We start from the raw sequence: 22,144 nt of genomic DNA on the forward strand, positions 1-22,144 counted from the left end.
GTCTTGCTCACAACACACCTGTTAATGCATCCCAGAATCATGTTTGCCTTTTTTGCAACAGCATCACACTGTTGACTCATATTTAGCTTGTGGTCCACTATAACCCCTAGATCCCTTTCTGCTGTACTCCTTCCTAGACAGTCTCTTTCCCATTTTGTATGTGTGAAACTGATTTTTCCTTCCTAAGTGGAGCACTTTGCATTTGTCTTTGTTAAACTTCATCCGTTTACCTCAGACCATTTCTTCAATTTGTCCAGAATATTGGTGTAAAGAGCTTCTACATCCATGGTGGCCAGGATGGTGTTTTCAGGAAGATCATCAATGCATTGTAGTTTCCTCAGGAAGTCGGTGGTGTCTCAAAGATAGCTGGGAGTGCTGGTAGCGTAGGGTCTGAGGAGAGAGTCCAAATAGCCAGATAATCCTGCTGTAAGAGTGCTAATGCCTGAAATGATGGGGCGTCAAGGGTTTCCAGGTTTATGGATCTTGGGTAGCAGATAGAATACCCCTGGTCAGGGCTTTGGGGGTGTGTCCATGTAGATTTGTTCCCGTGCTGTAGCCGTGAGTTTCTTGAGCAGATGGTGTAGTTTCTTTTGGTACCCCTCACTGGGATCGGAGGATAGTGGCCTGTAGAATGCGGTGTTGGAGAGTTGCCTGGCAGCCTCCTGTTCATAATGACTACAGCACCTCCTTTGTCAGCCCCCCTTTGATTATAATGTCAGAGTTGTTTCTGAGGCTGTGGATGGCATTGTGTTCTGTATGGCTGAGGTTATGGGGCAAGTGATGCTGTTTGTTCACAATTTCAGCCTGTGCACGTCTGCGGAAGCACTCTATGTAGAGGTCCAGTCTGTCATTTCGACTGTCAGGAAGAGTCCACGCAGAGTTCTTCTTCTTGTAGTGGTGGTAGGAGGGTTCCTGTGGATCAGTGCACTGTTCAGTGGTGTGTTGAAAATATTCCTTGAGTCGGAGACGACGAAAGGAGGCTTCCAGATCACCACAGAACTGTATCATGTTTGTGGGGATGGTGGGGGAGAAAGAGAGTCCCCGAGATAGGACAGACTCTTCCGCCGGGCTAAGTGTGTGGTTGGATAGATTAACAATATTGTTAGGTGAGTTGAGGGTACCACTGTTGTAGCCGCCTGTGGCATGTAGGAGTTTAGATAGTTTACTGTCCTTTTTCCTCTGTAGAGAAGTGAAGTGTGCATTGTAAATGGTTTGTCTCATTTTTGTAAAATCCAGCCACGTGGAAGTTTGTGTGGGAGGCTGGTTTTGTATGAGAGTCTCCAGTTTTGAGAGCTCATTCTTGATCTTCTCCTGTCTGCTGTACAGGATGCTAATCAGGTGGTTCCTCAGTTTCTTTGAGAGTGTGTGGCACAGTCTCTCACCATAGTCAGTGTAGTATGTCGATTGCAATGGATTTTTTACCTTCAGTCCATTTGGTATGACGTCCATCTGTTTGCACTTGGAGAGGAAGATGATGTCTGTCTGTATCTGTGTGAGTTTTTTGTTGAGATTGATGGATTTCCACTCCATACGACTAAATTTAGTGCCTTGCATGGTGTCAAGTATCAGGGGATAGCCGTGTTAGTCTGTATCCACAAAAACAACAAGGAATCCGGTGGCACCTTTTTTCTTTTACTGGGGTATTGGTTTTCATAACCACTCGTCCCCAAAATGAGTGCCACTGGTGGTGATACTGGGAAATTGGAATGTCTAAGGAAATTGCTTGTGTGTGGAGAAACCCCAGCCTTGGGCTCTAACTGCCCTGCTCTAAGCAATTTGTCCTGAATTGATACTCTCAGTTGTGTCCCGTCAGAGGCCGCATCGTTACAGCTTCCGGCTCAGACCCATGGGCCGTTCCAGCCCCGATCACGTGCTTCCAGCTCACATGCACATGCCACTCCAGCTCAAACACACGGGCCACTCTGGCCCTGATCTCACGCTTCCGACTCAGACTCACGGGCCACTCTGGTCCTGATCTCACGCTTCTGGCTCAGACCTACGGGCTGTTCCGGCCTCAATCTATGCCTTCTATGATGAGATAACTGCCTCTGTGGATATGGGGAAAGCAGTGGATGTGACATATCTTGACTTTAGCAAAGTTTTTGATATGGTCTCTCACAGTATTCTTGCCAGCAAGTTAAAGAAGTATGGATTGGATGAATGGACTATAAAGTGGATAGATAGCTGGCTAGATTGTTGGGCTCAATGGGTAGAGATCAACGGCTTGATAGTCCACACAGAATTGGCTCGACTCATCCTTCTTGAGCACCAGCAACGGCTCGATGTCTAGTTGGCAGCTGGTATCAAGCGGAGTGCCCCAGGAGTCGGTCCTGGGGCCGGTTTTGTTCAACATCTTTATTAATGATCTGGATGATGGGATGAACTGCACTCTCAGCAAGTTCGCAGATGACACTACGCTGGGGTGAGAGATAGATACGTTGGAGGGTAGGGATAGGGTCCAGAGTGACCTAGACAAATTGGAGGATTGGGCCAAAAGAAATCTGATGAGGTTCAACAAGGACAAGTGCAGAGTCCTGCACTTAGGAAGGAAGAATCCCATGCACTGCTACAGGCTGGGGACCAACTGGCTAAGCAGCAGTTCTGGGGATTACAGTGGACGAGAAGCTGGATATGAGTCAGCAGTGTGCCCTTGTTGCCAAGAAGGGCAACGGCATATTGGGTTGTATTAGTAGGAGCATTGCCAGCAGATCGAGGGAAGTGATTATTCCCCTCTATTCGGCACTGGTGAGGCTACACCTGGAGTATTGTGTCCAGTTTTGGTCCCCCCACTACAGAAGGGATGTGGTCAAATTGGAGAGAATCCAGCGGAGGGCAATAAGAACATAAGAACGGCCGTACTGGGTCAGACCAAAGGTCCATCTAGCCCAGTAACCTGTCTACCGACAGTGGCCAATGCCAGGTGCCCCAGAGGGAGTGGACCTAACAGGTAATGATCAAGTGACCTCTCTCCTGCCATTCATCTCCACCCTCTGACAAACAGAGTCTACGGACACCATTCCTTACCAATCGTGGCTAATAGGCATTAATGGACTTAACCTCCTTGAATTTATCCAGTTCTCTTTTAAATGCTGTTATAGTCCTAGCCTTCACAACCTCCTCAGGTAAGGAGTTCCACAAGTTGACTGTGAGCTGTGTGAAGAAGAACTTCCTTTTATCTGTTTTAAACCTGCTGCCTATTAATTTCATTTGGTGACCTCTAGTTCTTGTATTATGGGAATAAGTAAATAACTTTTCCTTATCTACTTTTAGTTGCCCTTCTCTGAACCTTTTCTAATGCCAGTATATCTTTTTTGAGATGAGGAGACCACATCTGTATGCAGTATTCAAGATGTGGGCGTACCATTGATTTATATAAGGGCAATAATATATTCTCCGTCTTATTCTCTATCACCTTTTTAATGATTCCTAACATCCTGTTTGCTTTTTTGACCGTTTCTGCACACTGCGTGGACATCTTCAGAGAACTATCCACGACGACTCCAAGATCTTTTTCCTGATTTGTTGTAGCTAAATTAGCCCCCATCATATTGTATGTATAGTTAGGGTTATTTTTTCCAATGTGCATTACTTTACATTTATCCACATTAAATTTCATTTGCCATTGTGTTGCCCAATCACTTAGTTTTGTGAGATCTTTTTAAAGTTCTTCACAGTCTGCTTTGGTATTAACTATCTTGAGAAGTTTAGTATCATCTGCAAACTTTGCCACCTCACTTTTTACCCCTTTCTCCAGATCATTTATGAATAAGTTGAATAGGATTGGTCTGAGATTGACCCTTGGGGAACACCACTAGTTACCCCTCCCCATTCTGAGAATTTACCATTAATTCCTACCCTTTGTTCCCGGTCTTTTAACCAGTTCTCAATCCATGAAAGGACCTTCCCTTTTATCCCATGACAACTTAATTTACGTACGAGCCTTTGGTGAGGGACCTTGTCAAAGGCTTTCTGGAAATCTAAGTACACTATGTCCACTAGATCCCCCTTGTCCACATGTTTGTTGACCCCTTCAAAGAACTCTAATAGATTAGTAAGACACGATTTCCCTTTACAGAAATCATGTTGACTTTTGCCCAACAATTTATGTTCTTCTATGTGTCTGACAATTTTATTCTTTACTATGGTTTCGACTAATTTGCCCAGTACTGACGTTAGACTTAACGGTCTGTAATTGCCAGGATCACCTCTAGAGCCCTTTTTAAATATTGGCATTACATTTGCTATCTTCCAGTCGTTGGGTACAGAAGCCGATTTAAAGGACAGGTTACAAACCCTAGTTAATAGTTCTGCAATTTAACATTTGAGTTCTTTCAGAACCCTTGGGTGAATGCCATCTGGTCCCGGTGACTTGTTAATGTTAAGTTTATCAATTAATTCCAAAACCTCCTCTCGTGATACTTCAATCTGTGACAGTTCCTCAGATTTGTCACCTACAAAAGCCGGCTCAGGTTTGGGAATCTCCCTAACATCCTCAGCCGTGAAGACTGAAGCAAAGAATTCGTTTAGTTTCTCCGCAATGACTTTATCGTCTTTAAGCGCTCCTTTTCTATCTCTATCATCGAGGGGCCCCACTGGTTGTTTAGCAGGCTTCCTGCTTCTGATGTACTTAAAAAACATTTTGTTATCACCTTTTGAGTTTTTGGCTAGCCATTCTTCAAACTCCTCTTTGGCTTTTCTTATTACATTTTTACACTTAATTTGGCAGTGTTTATGCTCCTTTCTATTTATCTCGCTAGGATTTGACTTCCACTTTTTAAAGGAAGTCTTTTTATCTGTCACTGCTTCTTTTACATGGTTGTTAAGCCACTGTGGCTCTTTTTAATTTTTTTTACCGTGTTTCTTAATTTGGGGTATACATTTAAGTTGGGCCTCTATTATGGTGTCTTTAAAAAGCGCCCATGCAGCTTGCAGGGATTTCACTTTAGTCACTGTACCTTTTAATTTCTGTTTAACTAACCTCCTCATTTTTGCATAGTTCCCCTTTTTGAAATTAAATGCCACAGTGTTGGGCTGTTGAGATATTCTTCCCACCACAGGGATGTTAAATGTTATTATATTATGGTCACTATTTCCAAGAGGTCCTGTTATTATTACCTCTTGGACCAGCTCCTGCGCTCCACTCAGGACTAAATCAAGAGTTGCCTCTCCCCTGGTGGGTTCCTTTACCAGCTGCTCCAAGAAGCAGTCATTTAAAGTATCGAGAAATTTTGTCTCTGCATTTCGTCCTGAGGTGACATGTTCCCAGTCAATATGGGGATAATTGAAATCCCCCACTATTATTGAGTTCTTTATTTTGATAGCCTCTCTAATTTCCCTTAGCATGTCATCATCACTATCACTGTCCTGGTCAGGTGGTCGATAATAGATACCTAATGTTATATTCTTATTAGAGCATGAAATTACTATCCATAGAGATTCTATGGAACATGTGGATTCACTTAAGATTTTTACTTCATTTGATTCTACATTTTCTTTCACATATAGTGCCACTCCCCCACCTGCACGACCTGTTCTGTCCTTCCGATATATTTTGTACCCCGGAATGATTGTGTCCCATTGATTGTCCTCAGTCCACCAGGTTTCTGTGATGCCTATTATATCAATATCCTCCTTTATCACAAGGTACTCTAATTCACCCATCTTATTATTTAGACTTCTAGCATTTATGTACAAGCACTTTAAAAACTTGTCACTGTTTATTTGTCTGCCCTTTTCTGATGTGTCAGATTCTTTTTTATGTGAACGTTTCTCATCTGATCTGGCCCTTACATTATCCTCTTCCATCCTCTGTTCCTGACTATAACCTAGAGAATCTCTATCAATAGACTCTCCTCTAAGAGAAGTCTCTGTCCAATCCACATGCTCCTCTGCAGCAGTCGGCTTTCCCCCATCTCCTAATTTAAAAACTGCTCTACAACCTTTTTAATGTTTAGTGCCAGCAGTCTGGTTCCATTCTGGTTTAGGTGGAGCCCATCTCTCCTGTATAGGCTCCCCCCATCCCAAAAGTTTCCCCAGTTCCTAATGAATCTAAACCCCTCCTCTCTACACCATCATCTCATCCACGCATTGAGACTCTGAAGCTCTGCCTGCCTACCTGGCCCTGTGCATGGAACTGGGAGCATTTCTGAGAATGCCATCATAGAGGTCCTGGATTTCAGTCTCTTCCCTAGCAGCCTAAATTTGGCCTCCAGGACGTCTCTCCTACCCTTCCCTATGTCATTGGTACCTACATGTATCACAACCACCGGCTCCTTCCCAGCACTACACATAAGTCTGTCTAGATGCCTCGAGAGATCCGCAACCTTCGCACCAGGCAGGCAAGTCACCATACGGTTCTCCTGGTCATCACAATCCCAGCTATCTACGTTTCTAATGATCGAATCTCCCATTACTAACACCTGCCTTTTCCTAGTGACTGGAGTTCCCTCCCCCGGAGAGGTAACCTCAGTGCGAGAGGCAACCCCAGCACCGTCTGGAAGGAGGGTCCCAACTATGGGAAGGTTTCCCTCTGCTCCCGTTGACTGCTCTGCTTCCCTGGGCCTTTCATCCTCCTCAACAGCGCAGGGGCTGTCTGACCGGAGGTGGGACAATTCTACAGTGTCCTGGAAAGCCTCATCAACATACCTCTCTGCCTCCCTTAGCTCCTCCAGTTCCGCCACCCTGGCCAGTATGCGGTCTCTGAGGGCCAGGAGCTCCTTGCACCGCTTGCACACATACGCCACCCGCCCACAGGGCAGGTAATCATACATGTCGCACTCAGTGCAATAAACTGGATAGCCCAGTAAATGCAATGAAAATGATTAGGGGGGCTGGGGCACATGACTTACGAGGAGAGGCTGAGGGAACTGGGGTTATTTAGTCTACAGAAGAGAAGAATGAGGGGGGATTTGATAGCAGCCTTCAACTACCTGAAGGGGGGTTCCAAAGAGGATGGAGCTCGGCTGTTCTCAGTGGTAGCAGATGACAGAACAAGGAGCAATGGTCTCAAGTTGCAATAAGCCACTCTGGCGCCGATCTCACGCTTCTGGCTCAGACCCACGGGCCATTTCAGTTCTGATCTCACACTTCCGGCTCAGACCCACGGGCCATTCCGGCCCCAATCTCACGCTTCCAGCTCAGACCCGTGGGCCACTCAGGCCCCAATTTCATGTTTCCGGCTAAGACCAATGGACCGTTCCAGCCCCAATTTACACCCCCTGGATCAGACCAATGGGCCAATCCAGCCCCAATTTACACTCCCCACCTCAGACCAATGAGCCCATCCAAACCCTGTTTGCACCCCCACCCCCGCCGATCAGAGCAATGAGCCCATCCAACCCTGATTTTCCCTCCCTCAATCAGCCCAATGGGCCCATCCGGCCCTGTTCCGCCCCCTGGTCAGACCAATGGGTCCATCCAGCCCCGATTCCCTCCCCCCAATCAGACCAATGGGCCCATCCAACCGTGACCTTCCCCCAGATCAGATCAATGGGCCCATCCAGGCCCAATTTATACCCCCCAGGCCAGGCCAATGGGGCCAGGCAATCCTGATTCCCCACCCCCGCCCCGGATCAGACCAATAGTCCCATCCAGCCTCAATTCACCCCCCCTTGCGATCACACCAATGGTCCCAGCCACCCCCATTCCCCACCCCCCCATCAGTCCACTGGGCCCATCTGGCCCTGTTCCGCCCCCCTGGTCAGACCAATGGGCCCATCCAGCCCTGATTCCCCTCCCCGATCAGAACAATGGGCTCATCCAGCCCTGACCCTCCCCCCCCCGATCAGACCAATGGGCCCATCCAACCCTGACCCTCCCCCCTGATCAGACCAATGGGCCCATCCAACCCTGATTCCACACCCCCACCCGGATCAGACCAATGGGCCCTTCTAGACTCAGTTCCCCCCTCGATCAGATTAATGGGCCCATCCAGCCTCGATTTCTCCCCCCCATCAGACCAATGGGCCTATCCAGCCCAGTGCCCTCCCCTTCCCACCCACAGACCCCCTGCACTCTGGTGTTCAGAGCTCACGTGTGAGGCTCCCATCGCCCCATCCTGGGGCTCCCCCCCGGTGGTACCTGTATGACGGGGGAGTCGTAGCTCTGTGACTCCCAGATAAAGGCCACGTAGTTCTGCAGCTGGAAGCGTGGCAAGTTATCATTCACATCCTGCAGGTTGAGGTTCACGGCCATGAAGCCAAAGGAGGTGGCAGTCTCTGCTTGAACCACGAGGCGCAGCCGAGGGCTTGATTCGAAGTCCAGGCTGCTGGAGTCCTGCACCGAGATGGCACCTGGGAGAGGATGGGGGTGAGCCCGTGCATGGAGTCCCAGGGTCACCAAGCTGACTGAGATGGTGCGCAGGCCCATGCATGTGTACACATCCATACACAAACATCTCCACGCACCCACATATCTATCCAGCTATCTGTGGCACATCTGTGACCCCAGCACTGCAGTACAGGTTGCTTCACAATTGTTACTGCATTTCTCCTCACACTCCTGTGCGGCAGGGCAAAGCTGCTAACCCCCTACACAGTCAGGACGTCCAGGGACCAGAGAACTGGCCCAAGGTCACACAGGGAGTTTGGGGCAAGTCCAGGAATTGCTGCCATCTTCAGCCTAGATGTCAAGATCAAAGACATCACAACCCAGCCAATGTCCTGCACAGACTGTCACCTCATTAAGGTAGTGGTCACTGCTTTGCCAGGCAACAAGACAGACCTATGATCCTGATTCAGTTGCAAAGACTCAGGGACTCCACTAAATTTCAAAGACAACTAAAGGACAGCAGCACTCCACCCACAGGATGAGGACCTGGTGAATTGTTACCATTCCACACTAGCCTCAACCAGCAACACATTGACCCCAAAGAGCCTCTTCCTCCCCATCGCCCACACAGCTTTCCTTGGTTTGCTGACAACCTGAGCCAGATGAAGAGAGTAGGGCAGAAATTTAAGTGCCAAAGCAGAAAACAAAGACTGATGCAGACAGGATGAAACATAACAAGTGTCTCCAAGCCTATGGCCAAGAGACCCTTCCTATGAGCACCATTAAAGCTGACAAATCCCACCCCCAGGAGCTATCCAGGTTGGTAAACTGCTTCAGCAATTCTGAGTGCCTACAACTTGCATCTGAACCCAGCACCAAGTGCTGCAAAGGACTATATTCTACTGCACTGAGAGATCATGCATAGTCAAGAAGGCTTCTCAGACAGCCTGGATCCACCCTGCCTGCACTCACCATGCAACAGCCTGCCTGAAATCCTGGAGTCCAGTATATTTACTCCTCAAGAAGTTCTGGACACTCCAAAGGAATCTTGACTCAGAACTTGTGCACCAGACCCTTGCCCTTTGTGGCTGGTGAAAGAGAGTAACGAACAACTGATGCCACTCATGACTGTAATGGCCAATGACTCATTCAGAGGACTTTTTCCTTCCTCCATTGAACATGCAACAGCGTGACCAACACTGACATAACCTGGATACGTCAGTTATAACCAACTATCACTCACTGTCAAATCTCCCATTTCTTAGCAAGCTCATAGAGAGAAGTTGGACAAAGGACAACTAGAAGCTCATCTAACTGAAGCTGATGTATTAGATCCAGCACAATCTGGAGTCAGGCATATGGAACTGAAAAATGCTCTAGTGGCACTGATGGATGATCTCCTGCTGTCAATGGTTAGAGGGCAGACATGCACTCTCATCCTCTTGGGAATCTCTGCAACATTTGACACTGTCAACCATGAGTTACTGCTGTTTCACCTGAGAGGTGGCAGGAGCCCAGAGGAATGCACTAAAATGGTTTGAATCCTCCCTGGAGGGATGCACCCAATGAGTACTGATGGGAAACTGCACCTCCACCACCAGACCCCTCACCTGTGGAGTCCCACAAGGATCAGTTCTCTCTCCGGTCCTTTTCAACATCTACATGCAGCCACTAGGTGAACTGGTCAGACGACGTGGACTCAAGGGTCAGCAGTATGCAGAGACACACAGCTCTGCCTGTCCTTCACCATGTAAGACATGGAAGTTCTTTACTGTAACTGGAAGCTCTTTGAGATGTACAAAGCAACAGAGAGTCCTGTGGCACCTTTAAGACTAACAGATGTATTGGAGCATAAGCTTTCGTGGGTGAATGCCCACTTCGTCGGATGCATGAGATGTACAGTCCTTCTCTGTGTTCCACATGTGGGTATGTATGCGCGCCACATGCCCGAGTCTGGAAATTCTTACAAGCAGTGTCCATTGACCTACACGTCTGCAGTAGGTCTCCTCAGGCTCCCGACTGAGGGTATAAGAGACAGTGCAGGCCGACACCTCTCCAGTTCCTCTTCTTTGAATTCAACAGGGTCCAAAGCAGAGCGCATGGAGGGCGGAGAGTGGAATACAGATAGGGGCCACATATCTCAAAGAGCTGCCAGTTACAGTAAGTAACCTCCACTTCTTCGAGGGCTGGTCCCTACGTGTATTCCACATGTGGGTGATTGACAAGCAGTGCTCAGACTGGAGGTGGGTGTGAGAAAGCCAGAGACGAAGATGCTTGGAGTACTGCAGATGCCACTGCTGTATCCTCTGCAGAGCTGTGAACTAATGCGTAGTGTAGCAAATAAGTGGATGGAGCTTCAGGTGGCCTCCATGCAAATATCTTGCATTGGGACCTCCTTCAGAGGTGCTATAGAAGCAGCCTGTGCTCTCATGGAGTGAGCTGTGACACCTCTAAAGGAAGAATGTGTGCTAACCTGTAGCACTCTAGGAGGCATCCAAAAACCCACTTAGAAATCCTTTGAAAGGATATAGCATGACCACACGATCTTTCTGCTATGGCAATGAAAACTCCTGGCGACTTTCTGATGGGTTTGGTTCTTTGCAGGTAGAATGCCAGGGCATGCCGGACATTGAGGGAGTGGAGTCTCTTCTCTTCAGTAGAAGCATGGTGTGACGAAGTGAGACTGTTCTTAATGTTTCCTCTGAATACTGTGTGGGTGCCTGAGTTTCTGGCCGACCCTCTGTCGCCTAGCAACTAATGGCCAGGCCCTTCCCGCCTGCAAGGAGATGCTAAAGGTGTGGGAGAACAAAGAGGTCAGGTGACCTCCTGGACCAGGAAAGGAACTCAGCAGAGAAGGAGGGGCTGGAGGGGGTTTCAGTTTGGAGCTGGCTGGGGATGGGGAGTGAGGGCAGACGGGGGTGTCTGGCTCGCAGGACCCCAGAATGGACCCGGCTGAGGGATCCGGTTCTCTGGACCTACAAGCTCTGTTTTAGACCGTGTTCCTGTCATCTAATAAACCTCTGTTTTACTGGCTGGCTAAGAGTCACGACTGACTGCGAAGTGGGGGTGCAGAACCCTCTGGCTTCCCCAGGACCCCGCCTGGGCGGACTCGCTGTGGGAAGTGCACGGAGGGGCATATGCTGAATGCTCCAAGGTCAGACCCAGGAGGTGAAGCCGTGTGAAGACAGTCCTTGCCCTGAAGACAGTCTGCTTCGAGGGAGAGGAGGCTCCCCAAAGTCCTGACTGGCTTTGTGGGGAGCAGTTCCAGAGCATTGCCCGGGGACTCCGTGACAACTGGTGGCAGCCGTGGGATGTACTGCACCCTGTGAAGGGCGCTTCTTGCAGTAAGTGACTGGGGAGCAGTAAAACAAAGGGGGGATAACAAGGACCAGGCGTGCTGAAGGCTCAGAGAGGGACGGTTTCAGGGGGTGATTAACCTCTGGGAGTGTGTGACCAGCGAGAAGGACTGTTGGAGTAACAGGGTCCCCCGAGGATGCAGTGAGCAGTCTCAGGGGTGGAGAAGCCTGCCGCTCGACCCTGGGAGAGAGAAGGACTTTTGCTGTAACAGGGTTCCCCTGGGGATTGCAGCGAGCGGTCCCAGGGGTGGAGGAGTCTGCAGCTCAACCCTGGTAAAGAGGTGGTGACCACGAGAAGGGCTGGCACACTAGGGGTTCTTCCTGGAAACTGGGGGAGCTGAGAGTACACGGCCTCTGAGTCCAAATCAACTTGGGAACAGCGGAGTGTTGGCCTATCACCATCTCCTTAAGAAGGACATTGTAATCCTGTGCAAAAAGAGAGGGTTACACATTGGGAAGTTCACCATGGCCCAGTTAATCATGCACCTGGAGGACAAGGACCGCTCTAAGGAGCAGATTCCTGACCCAGATGGGGCTACAAGAGGATCTGGAAGCAGCAGGAGCAGTAGCCAGGCATCCCCAAGAGTCTGGTCCCCAACCAGATGGGGGTCTTAACGATCGGGTTCCCCATCGGGGGGTCGGACACAGATGGGACTGGAGCTGAGTCCGAGAGAGCGAGAGGACCGTGAGAGAGAGCAAGAGCCGGAGGAAAAGCAACAGCAGCATGGACTGGCGATGGTGGAGCGGAGAGGCATAGGGGGCTTCCCCAGGGTGAGTGGGGATAGACCCCGGGCTGCCAGTTCCGCAGGGAACCTCGACACTAAATTGCTGCCCCTGGTTAAGGAGGGGGGGATGTGGATGCCCACCACACGGCCTTCGAGCAGGCTGGCGATTTGAATTGGGGGACCCTGCGGAAAGGCCCCGGTATCTAGCTCCCTTGCTGGGCCCCAAGGCCATAGACACTGTCAGCCAGATGGGTGGGGTGGTGGACAGGCTCCCACTCCTGGCCCTGGCCTATATGTCTGCGTGGAGTCTCCTGGGCTCAGGCCCCTCGGACCCCCAGTGGGAGCGGAAGGGGGTGATCAATGGGGAGACATGCCTGGGGTGGCGAGACCCTGGGACAGAGAGAACTGATGTCAGGCCCCGGGTGGTGCAGCCGCAGATGCTGAGGGGCTGTGTGACCTGGGTGAGGGTCCCCAGGATAAAGGCCCTCGCCCTGCCTATGGCCCGGATCCCTGTGCAGACACAGGAGGGGTCGGGCTGGCTGGTTGTTGGGGTTCTCCAGGATATCGGCTGTGAGGTCCTGTTGGGGGGTGACTGTCTCTCTTTGGGACAGGATCTAGGCCCTGCTCCTGTAACGGCCGAGGATTTGAATTTGAATCCAGGGAACCAATTGGCTAAGATGGAAATGGTCAGTGAAAATGCAAATGACCTAGCTGTCAGGAGGGAGGGGCTGCTGGGCTCAGAATACCTGCCTACCTGTAACCAGACCCCTGGGGCTGAGTGTGTCGGAGAGATGCTCCCCGCCCCCCTGCACACCGGAGAGGGGGCTCACGCTGGCTCTGATGCTGTGACCAGAGCAGAGAGCTCGCTGCCTGCCCCCACTGGGACAGCAAGGGCAGCGCTGAGCATGATGGGAGCTGAGACCCCAGCTGAGTGGGGGGCACACAGGCAGGGCAGGTCCACTGCCAACCAGGTTTGCCTGGTCCAGACGTGCTGCTGGGAAGTGATTACACAGCTGGGAGGAAGCTACCAGGGACAGGGCTCAGAGGGGCTGTGACCCCAGGCCCAGCCAGCGAGAGGGAGCAGGTCCCACTCCCTTCCCCAGCAGCTGAATTCCAGACCGAGCTGCAGAAGGATCCCTCCTTGGAGAAGCTAAGGGAACTTGCTGGCCACAGCGCTGCAAACCCCCTTGGAGAAGGCTGCAGGGACAGAGTCCGGTGGGAGAAGGGATTCCTGTACCAGGAATGGGCTCCCCAAGGGGAAGTAAAACTGTGGGAAATCAGGAGGCAGCTGGTGGTGCCCCAGGAATCCACAGGTTCTTCCTTTTCGAGCTGCTGTATGGGAAGAAAGTGACGGGACCCCTGGACCTGGAAGGGGAGGATTGGGAGGAGAAGGGGGAAGACCCCCTGGTGGATCTCTTCCCTGAGGTGGGAGCCAATCTCCCCATCAGGTGTTCCCTGTTCAGAGTCACTGGGAAAGCAGCCCAAAACCTGGAGAGAGAGGTCAAGGACATACTGGCTTTAGATGTGATCCAGCCGTTCACATGGGCCTCACCCGTGGGGCTGGTCCCCAAGGAAGACAGGTGTAGTAAGTAAAGGCCCTGATAACGATCGGGTTTTGTGGGGACTATCGGAAGCTTAAAGCCATCACAGTGTCCGATGCCTACCCCATGACTAGGCCTGGGAAGATTCTAGACAAGCTGAGGGGGCTGGAGAACTTGGCCCTGCCGTACATCGATGACATGTGTGTCTTTAGCCAGACCTGGGAGGAACGTGTGTCCCAGGTGAAGAGGGTGCTGGACTGCCTCAAGGAGGCAGGACTGACGGTAAAAGCTGAGAAGTGCAAGGTGGAGATGATCAGAGATTGGCCCATTCCCCAGACCAAGAAACAAGTCCAGGCCTTTATCAGGATGGTGGGATGCTACCGGAGGTTTGTACCCCAGGTTAGCCCTCTAGCTGGCCCCATCCCTGAGCTATGTAAAATGGAGAAGCCAGACAAGGTGGTCTGGACTAAGTAGTGCTAGAGGGCTCTCTGTATACTGAAGGAGGCTCTAATCCAGGGCCCAGTAAATCTGGTAAACCCAGACTTTGCCAAGCCTTTTGCTCTGGTCACCAATGCCTCAGACGCAGGGCTGGGCACGGTGCTAATGCAAGCCGATGCTAAGTGGGGGAGACACCTCATCGGGTACCTGAGCAAGAAACTGCTGCCCCGGGAGCAGAACTATGCGGCCTCAGAGAAGAAATGCCCGGCCATGGTGCAGGCCCTTAGAAAGCTGCAGCTGTATCTATTTGGGCGGCACTTTACTGTGCATACTGACCACTCTCCTCCGACGTGGCAGTGTCAAATGCAAGGGGCTGAGGCCAAGCTGCTGGGGACAGAGACACCTGTTCAGAGGGTGGCCAAGGTCCAGATGGGGGCTCTTAACCAAGAGAGCCCGAATTGCAGCCCTCCAAACTGGAGCGCTGGGAAAAGAACCAAACCCAGTTTAAACCCCAGGGGTATTGGGGTGGCAAAAGGGCACGGGCCGCATAAACCTTCCCACATGCAGCCTGCAAGCGCCATCAAGAACAATAGACCCACAGGAGGGCCTGAAACTGGAATTTCCTGGTGTAACTCACACCAAGGAATGGGAAAGATGATGGGGCATCCATGGGAACGTTGGTGGGTTCGAACTTCCCCAGGTCACCGGCTAAAGTGACCTCGCTCAGTTCGGTCTCGAAAGGGGGAGAGATGTGACGAAGTGGGACTGTTCTTAATGTTTCCTCTGAATACTGTGTGGGTGCCTCAGTTTCTGGCTGACCCTCTGTCGCCTAGCAACTAATGGCCAGGCCCTTCCCCCCTGCAAGGGGATGCTAAAGGTGTGGGAGAACAAAGAGGTCAGGTGACCTCCTGGACCGGGAAAGGAACTCAGCAGAGAGGAGGGGCTGGAGGGGGTTTCAGTTTGGAACTGGCTGGGGATGGGGAGTGAGGGCAGACGGGGGTGTCTGGCTTGCGGGACCCCAGAATGGACCCGGCTGAGGGATCCGGTTCTCTGGACCTACAAGCTCTGTTTTAGACCGTGTTCCTGTCATCTAATAAACCTCTGTTTTACTGGCTGGCTGAGAGTCACGTCTGACTGCGAAGTGGGGGTGCGTGCAGGACCCTCTGGCTTCCCCAGGACCCCGCCTGGGCTGACTCCTGGGGGAAGTGCACGGAGGGGCATATGCTGAATGCTCCAAGGTCAGACCCAGGAGGTGAAGCCGTGTGAGCTTCTTGCCCTGAAGACAGTCTGCTCCAAGGGAGAGGAGGCTCCCTAAAGTCCTGACTGGCTTTGTGGGGAGCAGTTCCAGAGCATCGCCCGGGGACTCCGTGATACATGGGGTTTCAGAAAAAGGACGGGTAAGTGGATACTCTGGTTGATGTGGAATTCAGAAACAACTATGGGGAGAAATTTAGGATGCAGGTGAAGGGAAACCTTCTCTTTGTGAAAAACTGTATACAGAGGGTCTGCCATGATGGCTCCTACCTTGCTGCCACTCCTGGCTGAATCATAGAATATCAGGGTTGGAAGGGACCTCAGGAGGTCATCTAGTCCAACCCCCTGCTCAAAGCAGGACCAATCCCCAGACAGATTTTTGCCCCAGACACTTAAATGACCCCCTCAAGGATTGAACTCACAACGCTGGGTTTAGCAGGCCAACGCTCAAACCCCTGAGCTAGCCCTCCTCCTGAAGTGAGAGCCACTAAAAATACAATTTTTATGGACAGGTTGGGCCCATGCAGACCAAGGATTGAAAGGGTGGTTTAATGAATGTCGACAGGATGAGATTAAGGTCCCTTTGAGATGTAGGCTGGTGGAAGATCCTGATCAGGCCCTTCATAAACCGAATTGTAACTGGGTGGGTGGAGACAGACTATCCGTCTGCCGGAGGGAGGGAGGCATTAATCACTGTGAGGTGGATGCACAATGAACTAAGAGAACTGAGAGCCTTAGGGACAGGAGATAATCAAAGACGATCAGAATATTTGCAGTGACTGGAGAATGTTGATTGTTTGTGCCCCGTGCAGAGAAGCACTTCCATTTGGCCAGGTAGCAGGTCCTAGTCGAATCTTTCCTACTTTGGCTAAGGATAGCTTGACCAGGAGCCAAGCAGGAATTTTCTATTTCCAATCCCATCCAAACACCTGTCCATGAGGTGGAGTGAGCCTGGGTTGGGGTGTCTGATTCTGCCCCCCTCCTGAGTTAGGAGGTCAGAGAAGGGGGGATCTTGAATGGGGTGGTGGGCTGACGTTGTTAGGAGTTTGGTGAACTCTGGAGAAACTCTGTTGCTGACCTGATCTCCTGGCAGGAGGAGCCTATCAGGAGCCAGTAGTTCACGTATAGGAAATCTGTGTAGCCCTGATGTCTCATCTGGGCTGCCACCCCAGCGAAAACTTCTGTGAACACTGTCACTAGCCCAAAGGGAAAGACTCAGAATTGGAAATGTTCCTGGCCCACCATAAACTGAAGGAACCTCCTGTGGGAGGGGTGAATGTCTATAAGGAAGTCGAGAGCCGTGCACCACATCTCCTCCTGAAGGTGAGGGGATTACTCACGCCAATATAATCCTCCTGAATTTCGAATTTCAAAGATGACGAGTTGCCGAAGGTCCAGAACAGGTCTCCACCTTCCTTCTTTTTTGGGGACTAGGAAATATGGAGAGTAGAACTCTTCCCCTTGATGCTGAGGTGGGGCACCTGCTATTGTCTCTTAGTGTAGGAGGGATTTTGCATCCTGTTGAAGAAGCACCTTGTGAGAGCAATCCTTGAAGGAGGACGACTAGGAAAGGGTTTGTGAGGGAGGAGGAGGAGAGGAACTCTATGGATTATTCCTGTTGGATAATCTCCAAGACTCAACTGTCTGTGGTGATCAGCTGCCAGTTGTGGATGAAGAGCATGAGAAGGTCCCCAAAATAATGGGGGAAGAGGTTGTGCCATCAGGGGTGGTAGGTGAGTCTTGACCAGTGGCCCGTAGCAGGTGACTGGGAATGTGTAGAGGGTGTGTTGGTAAAGGGGCTGAGAAGTGAGGTCTCTGAACCCTCTGGCATTTCCATGGAGGCTTAGCTGCACGCCGGTAGTAGAACACATGAGGAGGAGATGGCCTTGATTTATAGGTTTGTCTCTGGTGTTTCCTTCTGGGGACTGATGTGTAGATCCCAGGGAGCACAGGGTCGATTTCAAGTACTTTCATGAGCGTAGGGACTCATCTGACTTCTCATTAAAGAGATTTTATTCATCAGAGGGAACATCCTGAATGGCGCTCTGGACCTCCCTGGGAAATCCTGACAATTGTAACCAAGAATCCCTTCTCAAGACTATACCAGTGACCAGATTTCTGGAGGCTGTATTTGCTGCATCCAATGCACCCTGAAGGACTGTTTTCACCACTCACTTGCCCTCCTCTACGAAGGACTGAAATTGCGCTCCGTCCTTTGGGGAAATTAGTCCTTAAAGTTCACCAGCCTGGAATAGTTGTTAAAGTCGTATTTCCCTAACAGTTAGCAAGGCAAAATTGTAGTCTCACGGAGCAAGAGACCTTCCTCAAGAGTCCCAGCCTCTTTGAGCTCTTGTTTGTTGGGGTCGTCCTTAGATATTGCGACCTAGCCCTTTCTGTAGCTGCCGGTACCACCAGTGAGTTGGGGATGGGATTGGAGAACAAACATTTGTCTCCCTTGGTGGGGACAAAATGGCAGGTCTTGGCTGTCTTAGGTGTGGGGCGTAGGATGCTGGTGTGTGCCAGCCCCATTAGCCAGTTCTAGTGGCCTCATTAACTGGAAGGGCCACTGTATTTGGTTCTTGAAGTTGCAAGATATCTAGGAACCAGTGTTGTGGGTCCTGGGCTTCCTCCAGTAGTATCTGGAGTCATTGGCAACTCTTTGCAGTAACTCCTGGTACGGCCGATGGTCGTCCAGCAGAGATGGAGAGGAAGGAGTGGCTGCTTTGTCCGTGGATGAGGATGAGACTTCGATTGGAACTGTCGGTACCTGTGGATCCAGGAGAGTATCTTCCCCTTCAGACACTGACATATCTGGTTGGTGGCAAAAAGGAGAGGAGAGGACCTGGGCATCTGCCTTAGAATCCCATAGTCCCCAGTAAGGCCAGAAAGAGGGGTCAGTCATTTGTGGAGGACTCCATGAGATCAGGTGCTAGCAGTCCCTAGAGAAGGCGTATCTGGAGGATAGCGAGCGTCTCTCCATGAAAATACCAGAGCAGCCAGCACATCTGACTCATCCAAGTCCAAAACCTGCTCCTCTGGTAATGGCGAGGCCATTGGTACAGGAGCACTCCTGCCTGATGGTTGGAGAGGAGACGACTCCTGGCACACTGAAGTAGTATCCTCCTGCACTCTAGTAATGTCCCTCAGGAGGGCTGGGCTGGAGAGGAGGGGAGACTGCGGGTAAGGAAGGAATATATCCTCTGGTGTTGTGTAGGTCTCTGTGTGTCCCAGTGTCCGTGGGGTCCTGCTGTCCGGACCAATGGTACTAGTGCAGTCCTGGAGGTAGTGCGGTTCTTAAGTGTCCAGTGATGGTCTCACTGATCCTGTATAGGGGTAATATCACCTCCTTGCTCCTACTGGATACTACCCTGCTTATCCAGACCCCCAGGGTCGTGTTTGCCCTCTCAGCTAGAGCACCACTCTGGGAGCTCATGTTCGGCTGGATTCCACCAGGACTCCAAGTCCTTTTCAGTGGGCTAGTCTAAACTAACACTAAATCTACCCCACACTAGCCTGCTCCACACTACCTGTTCCCTAGTGCACTTTGCTCTACTCCCATTTCACAGCAGGGTAAATCAAAGGGCACAAGGAAACGTTGAATGCGCAGCAGCAGACTTCACATGGACACTTAGTGCGCAGCAGGCTAGTGCAGGATAGGTGTACACCCCAGCTTGCCACGATTCACATAGATATGCTTACCATCACTGTTTTGCATCCTTTATGCCTAGAAGGATGACCGGGTATTGGCTGCATTAAATAACATGCTGTGCAAATGAGCTCACCTTACTAGTGATCCAGGTCGCTCCGTAGCACTGACCTGTCCCCACCATTATTTACCACTCCACCAATGTTTGTGTCGCCTGCCTGTTCTCTCAGCTGTTACTTTGTATTTTCTTCCAGAAATGGAAGAATGATGAAGATATTGAATAGCATTGGGCTGACAATAGATACCTGCAGAACCCACTAGAAACACCTCTGGATGAGGAATCCCTGTTTACAATTACTTTTAAGATCTTTCCGTTAGCCCATTTGAATCTATTTCATATGAGCTAGGTTGGGATTGTATCTGATAAATAATTAGCACTAATGCTGTGTGGGATGAAGTCAGCTGCTGTACAGAAGGCCTCATCTCCTGGCCTAGGGGTTTCCAGCTGGAGTGAGCCAGGCAGATGTACAGGTAAGCAGGCAGGCCTACACAAAGACAGGGCATTGGGGAGCCCTGCAGATCACTCCATTTATGCTTTCCCATAAGGCTGTAGTATCGCTCCTGTGTTCCCTCCTGCTCCACATACCTGAGCTGGGCTGGATGAGGAAAGCATTCTTCTCATTGCCACTCACAATGCTGTAGGTGATGCGCCCTGAGGAGCCCCCTGCGTGTGTGGCCTGGATGCTCACCACCACGGTGCCTTGGAGGAGAGTGAAGACAGCATGAGTGTTGCAGTGACACCCCAGAAAGAGGGGAAGGGATGAAGAGGGTCGGGAGAGAGCATGGGTGTGTGTGCGCATGAATGAAACCGCACGGCTCCTGGGGAACACTGGCAAATCTTCGAGACAACCCTAAGGACTGCCACTGTCATGTGGAGAGAGATCAAGTGGGTCGAAGTGTATGTGTGGCGGTGCCTGAGAGCCAGGACACCTGGGTTCTATCCCTGCCTCTGGTGGCGGGGGAGCAGAGGATAGTGGGTAAGGCGGAAGGTGAGGGGCTGGAAGCCTGGGTTACATCCTTGGCTCACTGTGATCAGTCCGTATGTCTCAGCCTCCCCTGGAGCCCCAGTGACCCCCAACTATGCTTCCAACTGATGTCCTCGACACTGCCTCCTTGGAACCCTACTAACCCTGTGACACTACGCCCCATATTCTTCATAGAGATATTGTTATGATATGAATATGGCATAACTGAGATGTGTTTCATGCAAGATTGGTCATGTGAGATATCATTGGAAAGGTTATGATTTACTGAATGTGATTATCCTATTTGTATGCATGTATCATGTCTGTATCTGAAGTTAGGAATATTGACTATGTATCAAAAGTGTTTGCACCTGGGGAACACCCACCAGACAAAATGCAATCAGTCTGGCTGGTTAGTCAATAAACCATTAGGGAGAACAATAGGTCTTTGAAGATGCTAATCTCCCACCTTCCTGAGAAGCTTCCTGGGATACTGCTTTGACACTGCAAGGTCATGTGATCATGTCACTTGGTACTTGACACCATCTTGGACTGCTGGTATTTTTTCATTAGTAGGGGGTGGGGATCAAACTGGGAAAGAAAGGATCCCACCATATATAAACTTATTTAAGGCTGGGGAGTGAGTTAATCAGGGGTTGGTTCTTCACTGAATCCCTGCCCAAGATGACTGCTAAAACACCTAAGACTGAACTGGGGAGGAACTGGACCCAGGCTAGAAGGTGTCTGGCCTGTAAAAGGAATATCTGGAATTCTAAGCTGCAAGCAAAAGAAGTTTGTCTTCAAGAACCTCTGCAACCTGCTTAAAACAACATTTAGGGTGAGAAATTACTACTTGTAGCCAGTTTCTTTAGTGTATTGAGCTTAGTTTGTGTGTTTGCTTTATTTGCTCAGTAATCTACTTTGATCTGTTTGGTATCTCTTATAATCACTTAAAATCTATTATTTCTAGTTAATAAACTTGTTTTGTTTTCTAAAACCCAGTTTGTGCGATTCATAACTTTGGGGGGAAGCTGTGCATCTCTTCCTCCACACTGAGGGAGGGAGCGAATTTCATGAGTTTGCGCTGTACAGTTCTCTGTGCAGCACAAGACAATGCAATTCTGGGTTTACACTCCAGAGGGGGTGTGCACTTGCGTGCTGGGCAATCCCCGAGCTGAGTCTTCCCACACAGAGCTGATCTCAGTGTCTGTCTTTCTGCAGCTGGGTGGGTCCCTACCTGTGAGTGTGCTGGAGGAGGCTTGAGGGCCTGGCACTGCAGGGCAGGGTGAGGGAGCCCAGGCTGGTGGTACGGGCGGGCTCAGTGGGACCCCAGTACATCAGGTGGCATCCCGGAGTTTGGGGGGGTAACCCATCACAAACCCCCTCTGATCCTACTGTTGCCCCAGTTATGTCCCTAGAGCTCCACTGAGCTGCCTGGGACATTTGTGCTCCAACAATCCAAATCCGCCCCTAGCATCCCTGCACAGATAGGAATGGAGGACTGGCCTGGTTCATGGGACTTGCCCAAGATCACATGGGAATCCTATGACCAAGCAGGGAACTGAAACCAGGTCTCCCAAGTCCAAGGCTAGTGTGATAACCTGTGTCCCTGCCCCCAGCCCCCCACTGTTCCCAGTTATCCCAGTGCCCCTGTCCCTGTCCCCAGCATCTCACTGTTTCCAGCTACCCCAGTACCCTGTGACCCTGCACCCAGCCCCCCTTGTTCCCAGTTACCCCAGTGCCCCATGTTCCCATCCCCAGAAGCCCTCTGTGCCTCACTTCTAGAACCCTGTTGTTCCCAGTTGCCCCATGTGCTCCTAGCACCCCGCTGTTCCTCAATACTGATGCCCTTTAGTGTGCCAGACCCCTCTCCCCAGGGGTCTCACTCTTC

At 50.7% G+C, this 22,144-nt stretch overlaps 1 protein-coding gene across 1 annotated transcript in view; it reads right to left on the bottom strand.

The window, feature by feature from the left end:
• Positions 1-20,799, bottom strand: part of TPP1 (tripeptidyl peptidase 1) — a 112,146-nt gene extending 91,347 nt beyond the window's left edge. Inside the window, exons 1-3 of the mRNA XM_026657754.2 lie at positions 20,790-20,799; positions 19,875-19,988; positions 8,080-8,291 (exon numbers count right to left, since the gene is read on the bottom strand). Of these exons, the coding sequence (XP_026513539.2) occupies positions 8,080-8,291; positions 19,875-19,988; positions 20,790-20,799 (336 nt within the window). The remainder of the gene's footprint in view (positions 1-8,079; positions 8,292-19,874; positions 19,989-20,789) is intronic.
• Between the last annotated feature and the right edge of the window lie 1,345 nt (positions 20,800-22,144).

This window comes from Terrapene carolina, unplaced genomic scaffold, assembly GCF_002925995.2.
Source record: "Terrapene carolina triunguis isolate 2854851 unplaced genomic scaffold, T_m_triunguis-2.0 Scaffold303, whole genome shotgun sequence".
In the NCBI taxonomy this organism is placed as follows: Eukaryota; Metazoa; Chordata; order Testudines; family Emydidae; genus Terrapene; species Terrapene triunguis.